Source organism: Danio aesculapii, chromosome 8, assembly GCF_903798145.1.
Source record: "Danio aesculapii chromosome 8, fDanAes4.1, whole genome shotgun sequence".
NCBI lineage: Eukaryota > Metazoa > Chordata > Actinopteri > Cypriniformes > Danionidae > Danio > Danio aesculapii.
Window position 1 is genome coordinate 11,983,294 of NC_079442.1, and position 23,762 is coordinate 12,007,055.

General features: G+C 40.6%; 1 protein-coding gene across 3 annotated transcripts in view; it reads right to left on the bottom strand.

Annotated features, from left to right (window-relative positions):
- Positions 1-13,250: 13,250 nt before the first annotated feature.
- The window catches only part of adamts13 (ADAM metallopeptidase with thrombospondin type 1 motif, 13), a 75,793-nt gene continuing 65,281 nt past the window's right edge, over positions 13,251-23,762 (bottom strand). For 2 of the 3 annotated variants that reach the window (XM_056463177.1, XM_056463176.1), the window contains 2 exons: positions 17,454-17,635; positions 13,251-13,697 (listed from right to left, as the gene is read on the bottom strand). In XM_056463177.1, coding sequence (XP_056319152.1) covers positions 13,533-13,697; positions 17,454-17,635 — 347 coding nt within the window. In that variant the 3' untranslated portion in view covers positions 13,251-13,532. The remainder of the gene's footprint in view (positions 13,698-17,453; positions 17,636-23,762) is intronic. The other variant, XM_056463179.1, reaches the window with a different exon arrangement.

Sequence of the window (23,762 nt, forward strand, 5' to 3'; positions counted from 1 at the left end):
CAAACTGGACTATTGCAACTCTCTACTAGCCGGGCTACCTGCTAGTTCTATCAAACCTCTTCAGCTGCTTCAAAACGCAGCAGCACGAGTGGTCTTTGATGAACCCAAAAGAGCACGTCACTCTGCTACTCACCCGTTTGCACTGTTGCTGCTCGCATCAAATTCAAAGCTCTGATGTTTGCTTACAATGCGACCTCTGGCTTTGCTCCTTCTTATCTGCTCTCACTTCTGCAGATTTATGTGCCCTCCAGAAACTTGCGTTCTGTGAATGAATGTCGCCTCGTGGTTCCATCCCTAAGAGGGAAGAAATCACTTTCCCGAACTCTCGCATTCAATCTGCCCAGTTGGTGGAATGAACTCCCTATCTGTATCAGAACGGCAGTCACCTGCTGTCTTCAAGAAACGACTAAAAACTAAACTATTTAGTCTCCACTTTCCTTCCTAATCTGTAACTGCCTCTCTTGCTATACCACTAACTGTACTCTCTCACAAAAAAAAAAAAACATTACTTATGCTTTGCTTCTTAGACTTTACACATCTGAAACTTGCCTATAGCACTTATTCACTGTTGCTCTTATAGTTGTGTAAATTGCTTCCTTGTCCTCATTTGTAAGTTGCTTTGGATAAAAGCGTCTGCTAAATGACTAAATGTAAATGTAAATGATTGAGACACACAACTCTTTCACATGGTATTTTCTGCCAACGTTAAATAGCAAATATGCAATATTTTATGCACCCAATCAGTCTCACACATTATTTTACAGCAGCAAAACAAACACACAGACGCAGGGGAGACAGTGACTGTGAAATGTTTGATACCGCACGGCATATAAGAGAAAATTAAAACCCTCTGCATTTCTGTAACTTAGATGCACTTGGTAGGTAGTGTCAGAAAGCCGTGAGTGTGTAGACTATCAAAAAATGTGGCAAAAATCTTACACAACAGTAATAGTTTGGTTGTGGTGTTTACATGTTTACACTTGGAGAGCAGCATTTACAGTGGATCTTTCAGTCCATAATATTGTAGTGATATTAACGTACTGTTAACTTAGTAACTAAAACATTTTGACAAAGGTCTTAGTTTAAACACCGTAAGAGTACTGCTGATGATACGAACTAACTTTGCCAGCTGAATGAACAAAGACCACTGATCGCTTACTTACCAAATCTGTAGAGACAGGACAGTCAACACCAACTGGGGCCATGTCTTTATTAAAAGGAGACAAGCAGCAATTCAGGATTTCATCATTTCCAGATGCGAAAAGCTCTCGGGTAAAATATTTTTCCTTAGACACTTTTTTTTGTCGCGTTTCGTGTGCACTGTAATCCACACATGAGTCCAGCTGCGCTCTCATAGAGGGAAAATGAAAACAAAACCTTTGTTGCAGCATATTAATAAACAACACTGATGACCAGTGTCTCCAAAATGTTCTTGTTTTTCTTCCACTTGTTTTGGCAACACAACATGGCGTCTCTCTGCCGTTTGAACTCTGTATCTGGTACAAAGTACTCTCAGGTACAGACAGCCAGTCTCCACGCTGGAATACACATTAAGATCTAATCAGCGTGTGACGCAGCTTCAAAAATTCGTTTTAAACCGGAAGAATGAATTTGCTCAAAATCACACTAAAACAACCAATTTTCACTTTTTTTGTGAAATATATGTGTCTTAATAGTGTTTATAGCAGCATGGGACACATAAATGACTGTCAACCGCTCAAAAAATGTGTTTTGGTGTTTCGTGACCCTTTAAATTACACATAAATAAATATGAAACCTCAATCTGAGCTGATCAACCAGTAAACTCTTGCTATGAATGACAAAAATGTAAAAAAAAAATTTATCATCTCTCAGAATGATGCAAAAATTTCTGGACTTAATTATTTTTAATATGTTTCCAGGTTTTAAAATTAATGGGTCTCATTCACTATTAAAAACAGAGACTTTTTCTTCCGAGTAAGTACATTTAGACCTGTTTTCAGTTGCTGTGTTTGGTTCGAGAACACTTAGACTTGTTTTAGCTGGTTGTGTATTGGTTGTTGAACATTTAAAGTTGTTTTCAGCTATCTGCGTTTAGTACTAGCAAGCTTTAGCCACTGTTTCCTTTGTTTACTGTAAGAGCTTGTGTGCTGAGCGGGAGGTTTTTCGCGCCCCCGCCGCTGCAATTTCGGGTCTTTTTAACTTGGAGGCGTGTCCAAACGCCAGGTAAACACTATATATTTGAACACATTAGGTTTAGCTAGCAGGAGAAGCACGTTAGCATCGAGAGCAACACCGAGTAAGTACATTTAGACCTGTTTTCAGTTGCTGTGTTTGGTTCGAGAACACTTAGACTTGTTTCAGCTGGTTGTGTATTGGTTGTTGGACATTTAAAATTGTTTTCAGCTATCTGCGTTTAGTACTAGCAAGCTTTAGCCACTGTTTCCTTTGTTTACTGTAAGAGCTTGTGTGCCGAGCGGGAGGTTTTTCGCGCCCCCGCCGCTGCAATTTCGGGTCTTTTTTAACTTGGAGGCGTGTCCAAACGCCAGGTAAACACTATATATTTGAACACATTAGGTTTAGCTAGCAGGAGAAGCACGTTAGCATCGAGAGCAACACCGAGTAAGTACATTTAGACCTGTTTTCAGTTGCTGTGTTTGGTTCGAGAACACTTAGACTTGTTTCAGCTGGTTGTGTATTGGTTGTTGGACATTTAAAATTGTTTTCAGCTATCTGCGTTTAGTACTAGCAAGCTTTAGCCACTGTTTCCTTTGTTTACTGTAAGAGCTTGTGTGCCGAGCGGGAGGTTTTTCGCGCCCCCGCCGCTGCAATTTCGGGTCTTTTTTAACTTGGAGGCGTGTCCAAACGCCAGGTAAACACTATATATTTGAACACATTAGGTTTAGCTAGCAGGGGAAGCACGTTAGCATCGAGACCAACACTGAGTAAGTACATTTAGACCTGTTTTCAGTTGCTGTGTTTGGTTCGAGAACACTTAGACTTGTTTCAGCTGGTTGTGTATTGGTTGTTGGACATTTAAAATTGTTTTCAGCTATCTGCGTTTAGTACTAGCAAGCTTTAGCCACTGTTTCCTTTGTTTACTGTAAGAGCCTGTGTGCCGAGCGGGAGGTTTTTCGCACCCCCGCCGCTGCAATTTCGGGTCTTTTTTAACTTGGAGGCGTGTCCAAACGCCAGGTAAACACTATATATTTGAACACATTAGGTTTAGCTAGCAGGAGAAGCACGTTAGCATCGAGAGCAACACAGAGTAAGTACATTTAGACCTGTTTTCAGTTGCTGTGTTTGGTTCGAGAACACTTAGAATTGTTTCAGCTGGTTGTGTATTGGTTGTTGGACATTTAAAATTGTTTTCAGCTATCTGCGTTTAGTACTAGCAAGCTTTAGCCACTGTTTCCTTTGTTTACTGTAAGAGCTTGTGTGCCGAGCGGGAGGTTTTTCGCGCCCCCGCCGCTACAATTTCGGGTCTTTTTTAACTTGGAGGCGTGTCCAAACGCCAGGTAAACACTATATATTTGAACACATTAGGTTTAGTTAGCAGGAGAAGCACGTTAGCATCGAGAGCAACACCGAGTAAGTACATTTAGACCTGTTTTCAGTTGCTGTGTTTGGTTCGAGAACACTTAGACTTGTTTCAGCTGGTTGTGTATTGGTTGTTGGACATTTAAAATTGTTTTCAGCTATCTGCGTTTAGTACTAGCAAGCTTTAGCCACTGTTTCCTTTGTTTACTGTAAGAGCTTGTGTGCCGAGCGGGAGGTTTTTCGCGCCCCCGCCGCTGCAATTTCGGGTCTTTTTTAACTTGGAGGCGTGTCCAAACGCCAGGTAAACACTATATATTTGAACACATTAGGTTTAGCTAGCAGGAGAAGCACGTTAGCATCGAGAGCAACACCGAGTAAGTACATTTAGACCTGTTTTCAGTTGTTGTGTTTGGTTCGAGAACACTTAGACTTGTTTCAGCTGGTTGTGTATTGGTTGTTGGACATTTAAAATTGTTTTCAGCTATCTGCGTTTAGTACTAGCAAGCTTTAGCCACTGTTTCCTTTGTTTACTGTAAGAGCTTGTGTGCCGAGCGGGAGGTTTTTCGCGCCCCCGCCGCTGCAATTTCGGGTCTTTTTATCTTGGAGGCGTGTCCAGCTGAACTCAATTAGCAAAGCGCTCGGGGGTGTATATAAGCGACTAGTCTCACCGCGGCAGCGGTCGCGGCAGCCTCGTGTGAAGCCCGCCTCGTGTGAAGACCGACGAGTGTAAAGACCATCGACTCTACATGCGCGACTAAGACCGACGAGTGTAAAGACCATCGACTCTACCTGCGCGACTAAGACCGACGAGTGTAAAGACCATCGACTCTACATGCGCGACTAAGACCGACGAGTGCAAAGACCATCGACTCTACCTGCGCGACTAAGACCGACGAGTGTAAAGACCATCGACTCTACCTGCGCGACGCCACCGAGCAAAGACACCGACAAAGCACTTGAGTACTTTTTACTTTATTGTTTTACGTTATCTCTGCACTCATTATTGTTTTCCTTGCACTTTATTATGTGTTTACTAATTCCTGTTGTTACTAACACTCGCAGAGCACGGGAGGTACGCTGCAGGCGCAACCCTCACAACCTTCGATCAATTCATGTATCCTCTATTTCACAACTCTCTCTCTCTGTGGGCCTCTGGAATTGTCAATCTGCTGTTAACAAAGCAGATTTTATTACCTCCATAGCCACTCATTCTGACTTTAGTCTCATGGCTCTAACTGAAACCTGGTTGAGACCGGAGGACACTGCTACACATGCAGCTCTTTCCACTAATTTCTCTCTTTCCCACACTCCCCGTCAGACAGGGAGAGGGGGTGGGACTGGACTACTGATTTCCAAAGAATGGAAATTCACTCAGAGACCGTCCCTGCCAAAAATCAGCTCTTTTGAATTCCATGCAGTCACCATTATCCACCCCTTCCGCATAAATGTGGTTGTCATCTACCGCCCACCGGGTACATTAGGTCACTTCTTAGATGAACTGGATGTTCTTCTCTCATCTTTTGCTGATTATGACACTCCCTTGTTGGTGCTAGGTGACTTCAACATCCACATTGAAAGACCTCAAGCTGCTGACTTCCAGACTCTGCTTGCATCTTTCGACCTCAAAAGAGCACCTACTTCTGCTACTCACAAATCAGGTAATCAACTAGACCTTATTTCCACTCGACATTGCCTCGCTGATCAAACACTAGTAACTCCACTACAAACATCGGATCATTTCCTTCTCTCTCTCAACATCCACATTACTCCTGAGCCGCCACACACTCCAACTCTAGTTGCCTTTCGCAGAAACCTACGCTCTCTCTCACCCAATAAACTATCCACCATTGTTTCTAACTCTCTTCCTCCATCTTGCTAACTCTCTGCACTTGATACGAACAGTGCCACTGATACACTCTGCTCCACGCTAACATCATGTCTAGACAGACTATGCCCTCTTACATCCAGACCAACCCGGGCCAGTCCTCCTGCACCCTGGCTCTCTGATGTTCTCCGTGAGCATCGCTCAAAACTTCGGGCTGCTGAGAGAAGTTGGCGAAAAACTAAAAATCTTGAACAGCTCATAACATACCAAACTCTTCTGTCTTCTTTCTCGACTGAGGTTACTTTTGCAAAGCAGACATACTTCCGTCAGAAAGTCAACAGTGCCACCAATCCTCGCTTGCTTTTTAAAACATTTTCCTCCCTCCTCTATCCTCCTCCTCCACCCGCATCCTCCACACTCACTACTGATGACTTTGCTACATTCTTTTGCACCAAAACTGCAAAAATCAGTGCTCAATTTGCTGCACCTACAACAAACACACAAGATACACCACCAACACCACACACACTCACCTCTTTCTCCCAGCTCTCTGAGTCTGAGGTGTCCAATCTCGTGCTATCAAGCCATGCAACCACCTGTCCGCTTGATCCCATTCCCTCTCATCTCCTGCAAGCCATTTCTCCTGCAGTCATACCAACACTGACTCACATAATTAACACATCTCTTGACTCTGGTCTATTCCCTACTTCATTTAAGCAGGCTAGGGTAACCCCTCTGCTAAAGAAACACAACCTGGATCAAACGCTACTTGAAAACTACCGACCGGTATCCCTGCTTCCATTCATGGCCAAGATTTTGGAGAAAGTAGTGTTCAATCAAGTCCTAGACTTTCTTACTCAAAACAACCTCATGGACAACAAGCAATCTGGCTTTAAGAAAGGCCACTCAACTGAGACTGCCCTGCTCTCGGTCGTGGAAGATCTCAGACTGGCTAAAGCAGACTCTAAATCATCTGTCCTCATCTTGCTGGATTTATCAGCTGCTTTTGACACTGTAAACCACTAGATCCTGCTATCTACGCTTGAGTCACTGGGCGTCGCAGGCACTGTTATTCAATGGTTCAGTTCCTACCTCTCGGACAGGTCATTCAGGGTGTCTTGAGGGGAGAGGTGTCCAACCTACAGCATCTAAACACTGGGGTACCTCAGGGCTCTGTGCTTGGGCCACTTCTCTTCTCTATCTACACGGCATCTTTAGGAACAGTCATCCAGAAACATGGTTTTTCCTACCACTGCTATGCTGATGACACCCAGCTATACCTCTCTTTTCACCCTGATGATCCCTCGGTTCCAGCTCGCATTTCAGCCTGCCTGTCAGACATTTCACACTGGATGAAAGATCATCATCTCCAGCTTAACCTCATGAAAACGGAAATGCTTGAAGTTTCTGCCAACCCGACTATTCACCATAACTTTTCAATCCAGATGGATGGAGCAACCATCACTGCATCCAAAATGGTAAAAAGCCTTGGAGTTACGATTAATGACCAACTGAACTTCTCTGACCACATTTCTAGAACTGCTCGATCTTGCAGATTCGCACTCTACAACATCAGAAAGGTCCGACCCTTCCTATCTGAACATACAGCTCAACTCATTGTTCAAGCTCTTGTACTCTCCAAACTGGACTATTGCAACTCTCTGCTAGCCGGGCTACCAGCTAGTTCTATCAAACCTCTTCAGCTGCTTCAGAACGCAGCAGCACGAGTGGTCTTTGATGAACCCAAAAGAGCACATGTCACTCCGCTACTCACCCGTTTGCACTGGCTGCCAGTTGCTGCCCGCATCAAATTCAAAGCTCTGATGTTTGCTTAAAAAGTGACCTCTAGCTGTGCTCCTTCGTATCTCTCACTTCTGCAGATATATGTGCCCTCCAGAAACTTGCGTTCTGTGAATGAACGTCGCCTCGTTGTTCCATTCCAAAGAGGGAAGAAATCACTTTCCCGAACTCTCACATTCAATCTGCCCAGTTGGTGGAATGAACTCCCTAACTACATCAGAACAGCAGAGTCACTTGCTGTCTTCAAGAAACGACTAAAAACGCAACTGTTTAGTCTCCACTTTCCTTCCTAATCTGCAACTGCCTCTCTGGCTATACCACTAACTGTGCCCTCTCTCTCTCTCTCTCTCTCTCTCAAAAAAAAAAAAAAAAAAAAAAATTTTCTACTAATGCTCTGTTTCTTAGACTTTTACACACCTGAAACTTGTCTATAGCGCTTGTTCACTGCTGCTCTTATAGTTGTGTAAATTGCTTCCTTGTCCTCATTTGTAAGTCGCTTTGGATAAAAGCGTCTGCTAAATGACTAAATGTAAATGTAAAATTGTGCCCTTGCACATCGTAAAACATTTTAATATGGTATTTTATGCTATGTGGTATTATCGCACACGGTTCTACCTTTTTTTGGAATTGTTTTTAACCTGGAATATGCGGTTTAAGAATGCATATATAGATGGAAAAATTAGGTGAAGTTTATTTATAAACTAATTTCGAGAGGATCACGTGCTTATGATTTACCACAGCCGGTCTCGCATTAGCTAATCATGATCTCCCAATCACATGATTCCTAAGTTACTATAAATAACCACAGTCTTCAGTCTGGAAGATGGCTCTGCCTACGACTGTGCTTCTGCAACTTATTACAAGCATTACTTCAAATGAACATCATATTTCATCTTCATATCCATCATCAACATCATCTGCTTTACCACCATCATCTCCTCCAACTATTAATTGACATCTTAGACAAAAACAACGACTCTCAGGAGAACAACAAACAAAACAACATCCTGCAAGACAACCCCGATCTCCTCGAATCTCCTTCCGCAGCTCAACTTCTCTCAGCACTGCCAGGCTCCCAACCCGAGCTGGAGGCTGCCATATAACTTGCTCAACACCTAATAGACTTTGCACACCTAATAGATAAAAACACACAGCCAGCCACCCCTCCACTCCCCTCAGATGACGTCATGCACTCTTCCGCTACAAGACTCCATTCAGGACAACCCTCCCCCGATCCTACCCCGTTTTCCTGGCCTTCCGCCCCCTCCAGCTCTCTTATCAGCCCTCATTTCCCTTTTAACTCTAATTCCCCTCCCCAAAAGCAAACTTTATCTTTTTCTCTCCAACCCTCTACCTCTGGTCCCATCCCCTCCAACCTGCCTTTTCCTCTCAAATTCCTCCTGCTAGTATTCTTCCTCTCTTCCCACTGCTCACACTAGCACTGACCCTGCCTATCATTTCTCCTTCCCTGCACCAGTTTCCTCTGCACGCCCCCCCATTCACCCTGTCATCTGCCACGCCCCTCCCTCCGCCGAAAAATGCTCTAGCCTTGGAACCTCCACCCATCTCCAACTCTGATCACAATCAAATCCTTTCAGGTGCCGATATAGACCTCATTTCACTCCTATCACCCATTGCACCTCCCGCGACAGAATGCCAGGTTGATTGCAGTGAATTCTCCATCTCCCTTAAACCTTCAGCCAGTAACCAGTCCCGCATTCTAACCCTAGCAGAGTTTTCCATTGCCTTCGCCAGATTCACAGATAAAATCTATTCCGCATTTCCCCCATAGGAGACTTGAGTTAAATTATTATATGGCCATCATCGCTGAGCTCGCGCTCTCCTATGGAGGCATTCACTTCTACACATATCACAAATTATTTTCTGCCAAATGTGCCCTATGAGTGACCAAGTGGATCGAGTGTCCTTACTGGGGGGCTCTGGACACTGAGCTCCACAACAGGGTATTTTTGAGGATGCCGCAATCCACTACCACCTGTCCTCTAATCACCCGCTTTCTGATCTAGCTAAACCATCGATTAAATCCACCAGCTACGTACCCCCCCCCCCCCCCCCCCCCCCCCCCACAACATTCCTTGTCTTCTGTCTGCTTCTCTCAAACCCTCCCTCCCTAGCCGTAACATCTGCATGAATTTCAATATCAGTAGATGGCATAGAATGCCCTGCAGATACCTCCACCTGTGTTCCTACTGTGGTGGCGCCCACGCCAAAATGATCTGCCAAGTCCTTAGAGCAAACAATAAAGAATTTTTTTTTAAATTACCTGTTGACCCCTGTAAATATTCCTCACCTTGCTCCTTGCACTTTGCTCTAGAATTACGTTCTCACCCTGATACTAACTTTTCAGATTTTCTCATTTCAGGTCTAACCCACGGATACCACTCAGGCATTTCAGCTCTCCCTTCTCTTAATCTCGTTTGTCCTAATCTGCAGTCTGCTACCACTAAACCTGAAATCATCGATTATCTTATTAAAAAAATATATCGACAATAACTTCATGATCGCACCATTCACTGCACCTCCCTTAAATGTGTCACGCATTAGCCCCATAGGCATCGCAACTCAAAAATTTTCTTGCAAAAAATGCCTAATAATTGATCTTTCGTCCCCACACAATTCTGTTTTTCCTAGCATTAACAGCACTATCCAATTAGACAAATATTCGTGGCTTAACTACCACGACATTGAGCAAGCTATCTCTCTCATCAAAATAGCCTGTCACAACGCCTGACTAGCCAAAGTAGACATTTCCTCCACCTTTAAAATCTTGCCAATCCACGCAGATTTCTGGCACCTTTTTGGCATTCATTAGCATTCCCAATTCTATTTTGCAGTCTGACTAACCTTCGGATGCAAAAGTAGCCCAAAAATATTCAACATGATGTCAGAAGCCTTATGCTGGATTTTGTATAATAATTACGAAATCCCGCACCTCATTCACCTTCTAGACGATTTTCTCATAATCTCTCCCCCATCTTCAGCTCCGGCTAAACACCTAGTGACCACCCAAACAGGTTTTCGCTAATCAAGGAATTCCTCTCACAGAGGAAAAAACTTCGGGACCCTGTACTTCAATTGAATTTCTGTGGATTAACCTAGACTCACATAAATTCAAAGCATCCCGTCCTAAAGAGAAAAGCGACCGAACCATTTCTCTATCCCAAATATTCCTAGAAAAACATACATGCACAAAACGAGAACTCCTATCTATTCTTTGCCATCTTAATTTTGCCATGCGCATCATTCCTCAAGGCCACCCATTCATTACTCATCTCCTTCAACTCTCCACCAGTTCACGATTTAAATCCAGTCGCGAAGAACTCAGCTTATGGATCTCCTTCCTTAAGCAATGGAACGGCTGTTCCTTTTTCTACAGCGACTTCATAGCATCCCTCGCTGCCCCGTCAGTTGGTTTCTGAGATTTCTATTAAGGGCATTGATTTGCCGCTACATGACCACCCCAATTGATTTCCATTCCAAAAAACCAATGCTCTTCAGCCATCTTCGAACTTTACCCAATAGTCGCAGCAGCCATCCTGTGGGGGGATGAATGATCCAAATTTAGCATTCTTATTCATTGCGATAACAAAGCTACTGTGCACTGCATGAATAAAGGGCGTTTCCACTCCCCATCACTAATTCCATTTTTAAGACGCCTCATCTGGATATCTGCTAAAAAAAACTAAAAAAAAAATTATCATTACTACTGAACATGTACCTGATTGCAAAAAATATATATAAAAAATTGCTTACTGTCTTTCTCGTTTTTCTTTTCAGAAATTCTGGCTATTGGCCTTGGAGGCGGACCCCCATCCCAACGCTTGTCCCTATTCAGAAAATGATATTGCCATAAACCACTATTCAGAAATGATATTGCCATAAACCACTCCCTTTACCTACTCCGCCAAACCTCCCTATCTCTCATCTTAAATGCAGTAGCCCCCAGAACCCTCCATTTATACCTCACAGCATGGAATACATTCAAACATTTTCACATCCTCAATCAACTACATTTCCCCGATTTTTCCCGATTTTGATTGAACCTGCTTAGATCCAATTTTTTCAGAAAATTAATCCACTGGTCCTTTTCTGACTAATTCGCAAACCTTGCTCTTTATTAATGGCATTAAAAAAAACACCCCACTACCCCCGATTCTAGACAACCCATCACAGTCTACATTCTTTCCTTATGCATTCACATCCTACGCAAAGGTTACATTTCCTCCCACACAGCCCGCACCTTAGATGCTATGTTCACCCTAGCCTACTTCGGCTTCCTCAGATGCTCCGAATTAACAGTTACATCCTAATTTAACCCTTTGCTCCACCCCACTATTTTAGATCTAACTTTGCAAGATAAGGAAACCATTTCTTTCCTTATCAAACAAAGCAAAACAGATCTATTCGATGAAGGACACTTTATTTACATTTTCAACATGCCCTCCCCCACCCGCCCTTTCCAAACCCCCCTAGCATATATAGATTCAAGGAGATCTCATGAAGCTAACCCATTAGCCCCCCTTTTTACTGACGACGTAACCGTTTCTGGTTCCAAAAACACCTTAAAGAAGTTCTCTGCCTCTTAGGTTCCCCCCCTATTCTCGCAAGAGTCTCATCCCAGCTACCTCCCGCAGGGGTTTATTGTCCTCTCCTTGACCTCCACAAGGTGATACGCCACAACAGCCCCGACTCCCGCATGAGCCACTGTGAGTTTCAACTATACATATACATATTTATAACGTTTGTAGGTGTTCCTTTTTTCTCCAGCTTTTCCTCACCTCCCCCTTCCAACATTGAGTGCTTCTGATGCTTTGCTCACCTTACGCTTTCAGCCTCTAACACCCTGCTCCAAACTTCTCTCTCTTCTCTTGCTTAAGGGGCTCTCTCCTGGGACAGCATGGCAAACAAGCTTATGATAGATCATCAGCTAAGTGTGAACTCTTGAAGTGAAGTTTATTTATAATCCAATTTCAAGAGGATCATGTGCTTAGGATTTACCACAGCCGGACCCGCATTAGCTAATCATGATCTCCCAATGTTACTAAAAATGATTCCTAAGTTACTAAAAATAACCGCAGTCTTCAGTCCACATTTATCTTCATCTGGAAGAAACCCCCTTCCTCCCCATTCTCCTCCTTTTTTCATAGATCGGGCGGCACGGCAGTCCAGTGGTTAGCACTGTTAGCTCCACAGCAAGAACATGCCGGCCCTGGTCCCCGTCAGACTGGTGGTAGTTTCTGTGAGGAGTTTATATATTCTCCCCGTGTCCGCGTGGGTTTCCCCCGGGTTCTCTGGTTTCCTCCCACCATTCAAAGACATAAATAATGCATAACAAATTTAGCAAATCAGGCACTTGTCTAGCTCCCTTCCTCCTCAAGTGAACTCTTGAACCCTGTGATGACATTCAATACAGGAATGAAGAAAACACACTTTTATTTTTTGTATCTATAAGTCAGTGCCTGCTCTTTTTTTCCCATGTCAATACATCTTTGCGACGTGTAACGTAAATGCAGATATTGAATACGAGCCACTTTTAAAAGTGGAAGCAAGCAGTTTGGGGCAGCACGGTTGCCTCGCAGCAAGAAGGTCACTGATTTGAGTCCCGCCTGGGCCAGAAGGCATTTCTGTGTGGAGTTTGCATATTCTCCCTATGTCTGTGTGGGTTTTCTCCAGGTGTTCTGGTTTCCCCCACAGTCCTTCAAAAGGCAGTTTAATTGAAAAGTGATATGGACAAACATAATGCATAAATTCTGTGTGCCACTTTCTCTGACAAGCAGAACAGCCAGACATAGTATCGTAACATCAGCAATTAGGATGAAAAACTGTGAAAAAAAATTTCGAATAGGACTTGCAATGCAGAAAGCAGTCTCCCAGAAGGGTATATTGTGAAGGGTCAGTTGGATAAACTAAATTTCCAGTTATTTGTGAATTAGAGAGTATATGGGTGTTTCTGAGCACTGAGGGTTGTACATTGTGTAAATGCAGCCATAGTTTTCATTAATTTTTATAAGGCCTTTAAAGTGGTAGTTGTGTAGTGGCAGTGGAAGGGCAAAAACCTTTAAGATTACTCACAACAACAGCAAAATAAACTTCATTATTGTTATTAATTTTATTGTGGTATATTAACAGATGACATGGCACATTATTGTCAGTTTACAAAGGTGAAAAACTCATAACAATAAATATAGAAAAGCAGTTGGTAAATTGTATGATTTTTGTTTATCAGTTATATGACAGAACAACAAAGAACATTTCCGACTGTGTGTCTTCTTTTTAGATTCTTTTGCTCTATACTAGTTAAACTACTATGCTTATTTTTAAATGTCCAAAATTCTTTATGAACTAGCATGCATATAAATTACACTAGTTATTCTTCAGAAGGGTTAATATGCAAATACTCTGCCCTGAAGATTCCTTTGATTTGCTGATATTCCCCATGAAATTCCACTTCAGCCCTGCTTCCTGAAGACCTCCACAGGAAGAGCTGTGTTCCTCTAAATAAGGTTGTCTTTAAAGCATCCACATCCCGAATCTGGGTTAGAAAAATAAATACACAAAAAAGACAGCATAAAGATGCTTGTATCCAGCCCATGGGGCATCACATATACAATGTCTACTAGTATTTGTGTTTGCACAATTTTATTATTATTTTTTCATTAATGTCAGCTTAATATCTATCATGTGTAAATACATGTATTTACAATTTAATCTCTGTTTCATTAATTCATCCACACACATCATAATTAAGCCAATAGTATTTGCCATGATGTCCAATGGGAAATGGGCTTAGAGCTTGGCATATAATCTAAATTCAAAGACCTTCCTCTATCCCTAGCATGGGATAATGATTATAATAATAATAATACTTTTATTTATAGTGCGCTTTTCTCAGACCAAAAGTGCTACAAGTAACACAAGGCAAACAATACCAAAGCAGAACAATAAAAAACTGTAATGACACTACAATAAGACAATAAAACATGAACAATAAAATCGAATAATTAAATTGACATAAATACTAAAATCCACCTAAATTAAAAGCAACGGTAAAAAGCTGAGTCTTGAGAAATTTCTTAAAACAGTCCAGTGAAGCGGCATTCCAGATGCTGATGGGTAGACCATTGCATAGCTTAAGCACACTGTACGAAAAAGCTCTACAACCTCTAGTCTTAAGTTTAAAGCGTGGCTGATACAGGGTAAGTCACTACGTAAAATCAGGGTTAAAATCAATACATGACTTAACAGGAAGCCAGTGAAGTTGCTGAAGTAAAGGGGTGATATGGTGGGGCTAGGAATTGTGTGTCAAAACCCGTGCAGCGGAATTTTGAATATACTGTAAACGTCTAAGAGAGCTTGTTGGTTGGCCCCCGAAGAGTCAGTTACAGAAATCAAGACGTGATGTGATAAAAGCATGGATAAGTCTTTGCGCATTAGGCCATGATAGAAAAGGTCTAATCCGCGCAATGTTATGAAGGTGAAAGAAGGCTATTTTTGTTAAGTGTTTGAGTTAAGGGTTAAGAATTGGTTAAGGGTGAGAAGTTGGGATGAAGTAGAAATTGTGGAAAATTGGTAATTAGGCAGGACTTGAAATTGCGACCGTTTTGGTCGCATATGCACCCGAAATTTTATCTATGTGACCTCAAAATATATTTGGGAGCATTTGTGCGAGTGCGTCAAATTATTGTGTGTGACCAGTTTTCACTGCAAAATGTTCACCGTGTGCACGGAATTAGGAGACATTCACGCAGAATGCATCTTTGCACTTGAAACGCAGTGCTCAGGAACAGTTTAAATCTGTTGTCATGTCAACTTGCTGCAGTAAACAAAACCCGCAATGCTTGCCCCGCCTTCACGCTCTTCTTATTGGCCCACTGTTCTAGAACTGAACGCGAATGGATTGGTTAAAATCAGCCGTCAATTACACAGTCAATGCCTTCTGCCTTCAGATGACAGGGAGAGCTAACGTACAATCGCGAAAATCTAAAGCGCTGAAGATGAGAGAATAAAAAAATAACACAGATTTTGTTTTAGAAACAACCTAAAAATACAAATAATGGCACATCTGATTACTGATCATGTGTTGAATTTTAATCCACCATTTACACTTTTCGACGAGTGGAAAAAAGACTTCCATTGGCTTCAAGTCTGTTATGAAAATAACTTAAGCATTCACCGTAAAGCTGGTGGGATGGAATTTTCATGTAACTGCCACATCTACACATTTTAAGCACAAGAGGTTCTGTTTAATCCTTCATTTATTCGCCAGATGCTGTCAGCCGTAAAAGTGGCAGCTATATGTAAACGTTAAAAATTAACACCACGTACACCATCGCAAAAGGGCTTGCACTGACTAAGATTAAACTAATATTGCAGCTCATGAAAAGACCGGTATTGCTATTAAAATGACGGATGCAAATAATAAGGTATTTGTCAAAAGCATCTGTGCATTATCAGGCCAGTATTGCTATTAAAATGACGTATGCAAATAATAAGGTATTTGTCAAAAGCATCTGTGCATTATCATACAGCACCTGTGAGAACACAGCTCAGTTATTGTTAACCGATTCATTCATGTCAAGCAGTGCGTGCAGTGCCGGTGAGCGGTCTGTATATCTTTTGGTCACTCAATTATGTTATAAAAATGTATTTTCTTGTGATAACAGGATTTCGATGAGACATGTTTTCCTCACGCATGCATATATATTTTTGCTTGTTAGATTTGAGTAGTGTTGATTTTAAATGCAATAATTAATTTCGAGCCCTGTTAGGATATTTACTTATCTAACAGAGTTTGACCTATGATGAATTGGCTGATTGTCTGATTGTGCTCCACCAAAATGTGTTCGTAAATATAATTTCATGACTTCACCCTCACATAAAATCTAATTGAACTAATAGTAAGTACAAAGGGTGTGCTCCAAGCTCGGCATATAGTCTGATCACAGTCTGAGCTCCACCAAAATAAGCAAATAGGCTTTTAAAAGCAGCCAGAGAGTCAAAAATTTAATGAAAGATGGAGGACGGACTTAAACTGTTACTGAACGGAGCTGCAGCTCACTGCTTTAGAAGGAAAAAGTTGGATTACAGCAAAATGGGTGCTGTAATCTGAAATGATGGATGGTGGGCCTGTGCATCTTCTAAAGGCAGAATCCTCATTGGCCATTGAATAGCCCACATAATGACCAAAGAGAGCTGTGACTGGTTGCTTCAGAATGGAAGGCTCTGTTGGTAGCTGAAGTGCAGATTGATGTATTGGATGAAGGGCTGAATGGATGTCAGCCTGAATAGGTAACAGCCAGTCATCAAGATAATTAAGAATGCGGACACCCACAAGCCGAAGAGTATAATACTCATTTACCTGACTAATAAAAATGTTTATGTTTGAATTCATTCTGCTTACTCTGTAATTATGCATTTAAGTAGATTAGACTGTATCCTCATTACCGCATCTTCTGCGTCAGGTTAGTAACAGGTTAAAGTCCAGTTGAAAAGGAGCTTTAGACACAATTACTGTATCTTTAGAAATCTGGCTAATCCTTGATATTGATTCAAGTGTACTTGGATGGAAAATAAGTTATTTCTGTCTAGGATAACCTAGATAGGGTGTCTCACCCATGACTAATATTAATGTTATTCTAATCAAGTGTACATGAGAATCCATGAGCATGGCTAAACCAAAATTATTATAGAGGAACAGTTATAAAAATAACTGTCATGACCTCTGATTAAAATGAATATTACCTTTAGCTTAAAGAGTACTAATCAAAAATACTTTTAAATAAGCAAGCATAGGACTGGCCATCTATAGTATTAGTCATTTGCCTCTGTTTAATAATCAAGACTGATGAGAGTGTGACTGTGAGGCATGGCAACAGCTGAGGTGATTTCTCTGAGCCACATGAGCACATGAATGAACAAATGCAATAGTTAAAAGTATAGACAAAATATTCCAAACCATGTCATATTAAATCAGACATTATTTTACATTATCCAGCAAAGGATTCGGCTTATTCTTCAGTAAAGGCTATATTCATTGATTCGTAAATTATGTAGGCCTATTTTATAAATGGATTGTTAAGCTATTAATAACACATAAAGACTTGGTTTAATGTTATTATGGTATTTATGATTGAGTGGTGCCGGAGAATGTTCAGAGTGAGAGAAAATCCAGATGCTCTGCCTTTCAAAAAAATCTACTCTGAACTCCAGCCAAAATTACGCTGCTCCACTACATTCCTCTTACACGCTCTCAAATAAACCATATAAAAAATGGAACATACCAACTTACCAATATGTATGTGGAGTTTGTATCAGTATTGTTGAGCACAGAAAGAGCTCTGATTTGAACTCTCAAGGCAGGAGGAGCATCAATGAACACACGACAGCTCTGGGTGTTAGAGGGGTAAGTGGCTGGACTCTTGATCGGATTCTCAATAAGTCCGGAAGGAGCAAACAGTTGAACATTACACACTGTAAAGAAAAAGACATACTATGTCACATCATTTTGGTTTGGATCATTTAAATTTTAAATAATTTTGTAACCAATTTTTTATTCATAGAGGCATGCAAGCTTTCATCTAGGTTAGAACAAAAATCTGCCGGGCTTATTTCTCTAGAACTGTAGTGGGCAACTTAGATCTAATGGAACACCACATTTCCCTGTCATAAACGGATAGTTCACCCAAAAATTAATTTAACTTACAGGGTGTGCTGCTAGAAAGGGGGGGGGGTGTTAGGGGATTAGAATGATTCTAAGGGTCCACACACTAAGGGCCCCCAGAGATCTGCTTTATTGTTAATAACAGTAGTATAATGTAATATAAATTATGAATGAATCTACGAATTACAAGTAAAACTATTTACAAATGAAAAAAAATTTATATACACACATATATACATATATATATGTTATAACAAGCCATGGTTGACCTGAGCTTAAACAAACCTTGTCGTCGTCTTGATGAACAGCTACACAGCTAATAAGAAGAGCAGAATCTACCCTCATTGTTTACAAGGCTGTCTAAAGCGTGAGCGGTTTTACTTTCTCGAGAGAGAGAGAGAGCTTGAGTGCGCGTCTATATTTGAAAGATCATGATCTATGTATTTTTTGTTTTTTTGGCCCAGGGGACCATTTCTAGTAATATAACTGATTAGTCAAACTCATACCATAGTGAAGCAGAATAGTGTAAAACAGTATATCAATATCCATGCAGACAGGTTTTGAAATAATTATGTATCTTTTAGATTTTTCAGAGCCAGGATGCTCCTCAAGCCAGTCTTTCAGGGAGGACACAGAAAGTGATCTTGGGACTTCCGGCGGCAAGATGAGGAGGTAGTCGTGTTTTGTTACGCTCTCACTATCTTTAATTTTATTAACACCAATTACACGCAAATATACCTTGAAAAGAGTCAACTTTGTCTCCACTAATATCCTGCATCTACAGCTAGCTGATTTGTATCAAAATGGCAAGCAAAAGTGTGAAAAAATCGATGATAAGACAGACGCGGCTTGATAGTCCCAACCTAAAGCAAGCTAGCATGGAGGCCGTTGCTAATGCTACAAGCAACAGTTGCGCTGACCAATCCTCGCTAGAGGACAACACACTTCTCCAGCTGGTTAAGACTGAACTGATATCCTCACGCGACCAGATGGCAGTGACTATTAAAACTGAAATGTCAAGCTTTCGGTCTGAGATCGGATTGATTGTCGAAACATTCCGTTCGGAAGTCAAAACCAAAATGGATGCTCTACAGTTAGAGATAGCGGGACAAATCCATTCCGTTCAAACTAAGCAATCCAGTATGACTGACACTATGGAGAAGATGGAAACAGTGCTCAACTCCCACCATGACTCGCTCGAAACAATGGAATCTACAGTTTCAACTCTAAAAAACCAAATACAGAAGCTGCAAGAGCAACAACAAGATCTTGAGAATAGGAGTCGTCGCCAAAATCTGCGAATAATCGGCATACCTGAAGACACGGAGAAGGGCCGGCCTACTGACTTCATGTCTGGTTTCTTCTCAGAGGTATTAGGTGAGGATTTACTGGTGGTATTAGATCGCGCTCACCACGCCCTCGCTCCGAAACCCCGGGCCGGTGACTGACCCAGAGCAATGATTGTCCGTCTCCACTATTTTTCCGATAAGGCCAAAATTCTCCAAGCTTCTAGGAAGCGTGGTGAGCTCACATTTCGCGGAGCACGGGTCCATATCTTTCCTGACATGAGCGCCGAACTGAGCCGCAGATAAGCAGCCTTTAACTCTGTGAAAATCAAACTTAAGCAGGCTGGAATTTCTTACGGTGTTCACCACCCAGCAGATCTACGGTTTACTTTTGAGAACACTAGACTTTCTTTTAAGTCACCATCGGAGGCGGATGCCTACTTCGAGCAACATATCAAACCAAAAATGAATATACTCCTCACAGAATAGTTTTTCAGGACCCTCTTGTTATCTACCACAGTGCCTTTTTTATATGCAGAACATTTAATTTTTTATTTTTTATTATCATTATAATAACTATTTCATTACATTTATTTATTTATTCTTTATTTCACTGAACACTATATTCACTCAGCCAACCTATTTTTGTTAATAATTACTATTTTATTTTTTTATTTTTCTCGGGGCAGTGGAAACTTGTATGGCTTGGAGTCTAGTTTGGTTTTACAAAAATCTCTTTTCAAGATAAAAAAAACAAACAAACAAAACAACAATTGCGTGTTAAAAGACATTTTAAGATGTTGAGCGTTTGGAAGAAGTCCTATGCGTTTGGGAACGCGAAAGGTCAGTTACATGTGGGATGTTCTTTTTCTTTTGCTTCTTGTTTGGGAAGCTGTTTTGGGGGGTGGGTTGGGTTCAAAGTGTTTATTTCATATTTAAATTTATTCATGTTTACTTGTGCTATCATGTACTGTTGCTAGAAACATCTCAGAACGAAGACATCAGTTATTCATATGTTAAACAATGTGGTAAACCTGGGACATAGCAGATTACCTACAGTGAACTTTGTGAGCTGGAATGTGAAAGGGGTTAATCATATCATTAAGCGCAATAAGGTCCTTTCCCACTTAAAGAGGCTGGAGGCAGATATATCCTTTCTTCAAGAAACACATTTAATATCAGTTGACCATTATAAACTAAAAAAAATCTTGGGTAGGACAAATATATCACTCAGATTTTCAGTCAAGATCCAGAGGAACTGCAATCCTTATTAGTAAAAGCACCCCGTTTTGTGTGAGCAATGTTCAAAGTGATAAAGGAGGAAGATCTGTAATAATAACAGGTACACTATATGATGTTCCCTTGATATTGGCCAATATATATGCCCCTAATTGGGATGAAGTATCATTTATGAAAAAATTATTTACCAATTTTTCCAATCTGACCACACATAAATTCATTTTGGGGGGAGATTTTAACTGTGTGCTTCACCCCACTTTAGACCGGTCTTCAAAAATGTCTTTCAATCTAACTAAATCTGCCATGTTTATTAATACTTTTTTGGAGACCTATAAATTCTCTGATCCTTGGCGCTTCTTATATCCAAATCTGAAGCAGTTCTCTTTTTTCTCTCCCGTACATCTCTCATACTCTCGAATTGACAACTTTTTGTTAGATGATAAGCTGCTAACTTCTGTTACTGATTGTAAATATGAATCTATTGTAATCTCAGATCATAGCCCAGTTGTACTAAAACTAGCATTTCCCAAGTCACCAATTCGCAAGACATGGCGCTTGAATAACTATATTCTTTCTGATTCATCCTTTGTAGACTTAATTAATAGTAGGATTGATTTTTTTCTATCTGTCAATGACACTTCAGATGTTAGTAAATCTACAGTTTGGGATTCTTTAAAAGCGTATATTAGAGGAGAAATAATTTCATATACATCGTGGAATAGGAAAAAAAGAAACCAGCAATTAAATGATCTTATGAATCAAATTAAACAATTAGACCTGAAATGTGTAAGTAAACCATCTCCTGAAATTTTTAAAGAGAGAGCTAAGATACAAGTAGAAATTGACCTAATAACATCTGAACAAACAGAACGACTTCTGCTCCAATCCCGCTCCAAATTATATGAGCATTCAGACAAATCAGGGAAAATTCTTGCTCAACAAATAAGACAACATTCTACAACAAATATTATAACATCTATTCGTAGGGATGATGGCAAGCTCACGAATGACGAGTTAGAAATCAACTCTGTCTTTGAACAATTCTATACAGTTCTGTATTCATCTGAAATTGACCACGACTCTCACGAACTAGATTCTTTTTTTAATTCTATTCGAATGCCCCACATTCTATCTGATGATAATACAGAACTGGAGAAATTTCTTAAGCTGGAAGAGCTAAATGAAGCGCTCTTAAACATGCAAAATTCAAAAGCTCCTGGGCCGGACGGCTTTACTGTAGAATTTTTTTAAACATTTAAAGATAAACTAATGCCGTTGTTACTTGCTGTGTTTGAAGAATCATTTTCTATAGGCTCTCTCCCTCAAACATTTTATCAAGCGTCAATCTCTGTTCTACCTAAAAAAGGGAAAGACCCTTTAAATTGTGGTTCATTTCGACCTATATCTTTGCTCAATGTTGATTGTAAGATATTGGCAAAGGTTCTAGCCCGGAGATTGAAGAATGTTCTTCCTACCATCATAGATCCAGATCAGACTGGTTTTATCAAGAAACGATTTTCTTTTTTTAATATACGTAGAGTATTTGATATTATTTATTCTCCTGACTCAAATAAGCATATACCGGAAATTTTAATATCTTTAGATGCTGAAAAAGCTTTCGATAGAGTGGATAGGAGGTATCTTTTCAGCTGTCTTGAGAGATTTGGTTTGGGTCCAAATTTTTTGAATTGGGTAAAACTTCTATATGCTTCTCCCTCCTCTTCTGTTATTACAAACAACACTAGTTCAAAGCATTTTAAACTGGGTAGAGGAACCAGACAGGGATGCCCCCTGTGCCCTTTATTATTTGCAGTGGCGATTGAACCCCTAGCTATTTTGCTGAGGTCAAACTCAGATATCCAGGGCATTTTTAGGGGACAAAGAGAGCACAAACTGTCACTTTATGCAGACGACCTGCTTTTATTTATTACAGATCCTCATAATTCTCTCCCTCACATTATGACCGCTCTTGAGCGTTTTAGTTATATTTCAGGATATAAACTCAATCTTGCTAAGAGTGAATTACTTCCCATAAATCACATAGCCTAAAATACTTCTTTCTCTCACTACCCATTTGCAGTAGCCTCTGATAAATTTACATATTTAGGTATGATTATTTCGAGAAATATCTCAAAGCTGTTCAAGCTTAACTTTACCCCTCTCTTGGAACAAACTAGCTTATCCCTTAAAAATGGTCTAATCTCCCCACTTCTTTGATTGGCAGGATCAATATAATTAAAATGCATACGCTTCCTAAATTTTTATATTTATTTCAAACTATACCTATTTACATTAAGAAATCTTTTTTCTCTCATTTAAAAAGATAATTTCATCTTATCTTTGAAATAAGAAACCCCCCAGAATGCGTCTACAATATCTGCAAAATCCTAAAGAACAGGGGGGGATGGCACTCCCAAATTTTGAATTATACTACTGGGCTTGTAACTTGAAAGCTCTGACTTATTGGCAAAGTTCATATTACATTAATCGTATGCCTGATTGGGTTCAGATAGAATTATCTGCCTGCTTCCCTTCCTCACTTTCAGCTCTTCTTTTCTCACCTTTGCCGATAAGTCTAGACTCCCAATCATTGCACCCAATGGTTTGGAACTGTATTCAGATTTGGGCCCAAATTCGCAAATATTTCGGTTGGCAGAGAGCTTCAGTTTATGCCCCAGTTGCCAATAATTATAGATTTTCTCAGCCATTGAATGACCAGGCATTCTTGCTCTGGCAAGAAAAAGGCATCTTAAAATTTAAAGATCTCTTTGTTGATGGCTGTTTCTTGTCTTTTACCCAATTAGAATCCCAGTTTAAAATTCCCAAAGCCCACTTTTTCAGATATCTGCAGGTGCTTTACACGCAAGAATTTTCCCTCTTTTCCTGCCCTCCCTGAACAAAATCCTATTGATCAACTTTTTCCTGATAACCCAGAACAAAGTGGAACCATTTCTGGTTTATATAGTAAGCTTACATCATTATTATCTTCTTCTAGATCTACACAAAGAGAGTCCTGGCAACTAGACCTGAATATTAGTTTGACAGACGAGGACTGGAATGAGGCTATATATAGAATCTATAGATCATCTATTTGTGCTAGACATAGCCTTATTCAATTTAAAGTGGTACATAGACTTCATCTTTCCAAGGCCAAGTTGGCAAGGATGTATTCCTCTGTTGACCCCATCTGTACAAGATGCAAGCAGTCCCCTGCTACATTAGCCCATATGTTTTGGTCATGTCCCAGATTATCTGTATTTTGGTCAAATATTTTTTTATCTTACTCCAGAATATTTTGTAAAGATGTTTTTGCAAATCCCTTAACTGCTGTCTTTGGTATTGTATATGAAAATAACAATTTGTCAAAGTGAATTGGACTGCATTGCCTTTACTTCTCTCTTAGCAAGACGCT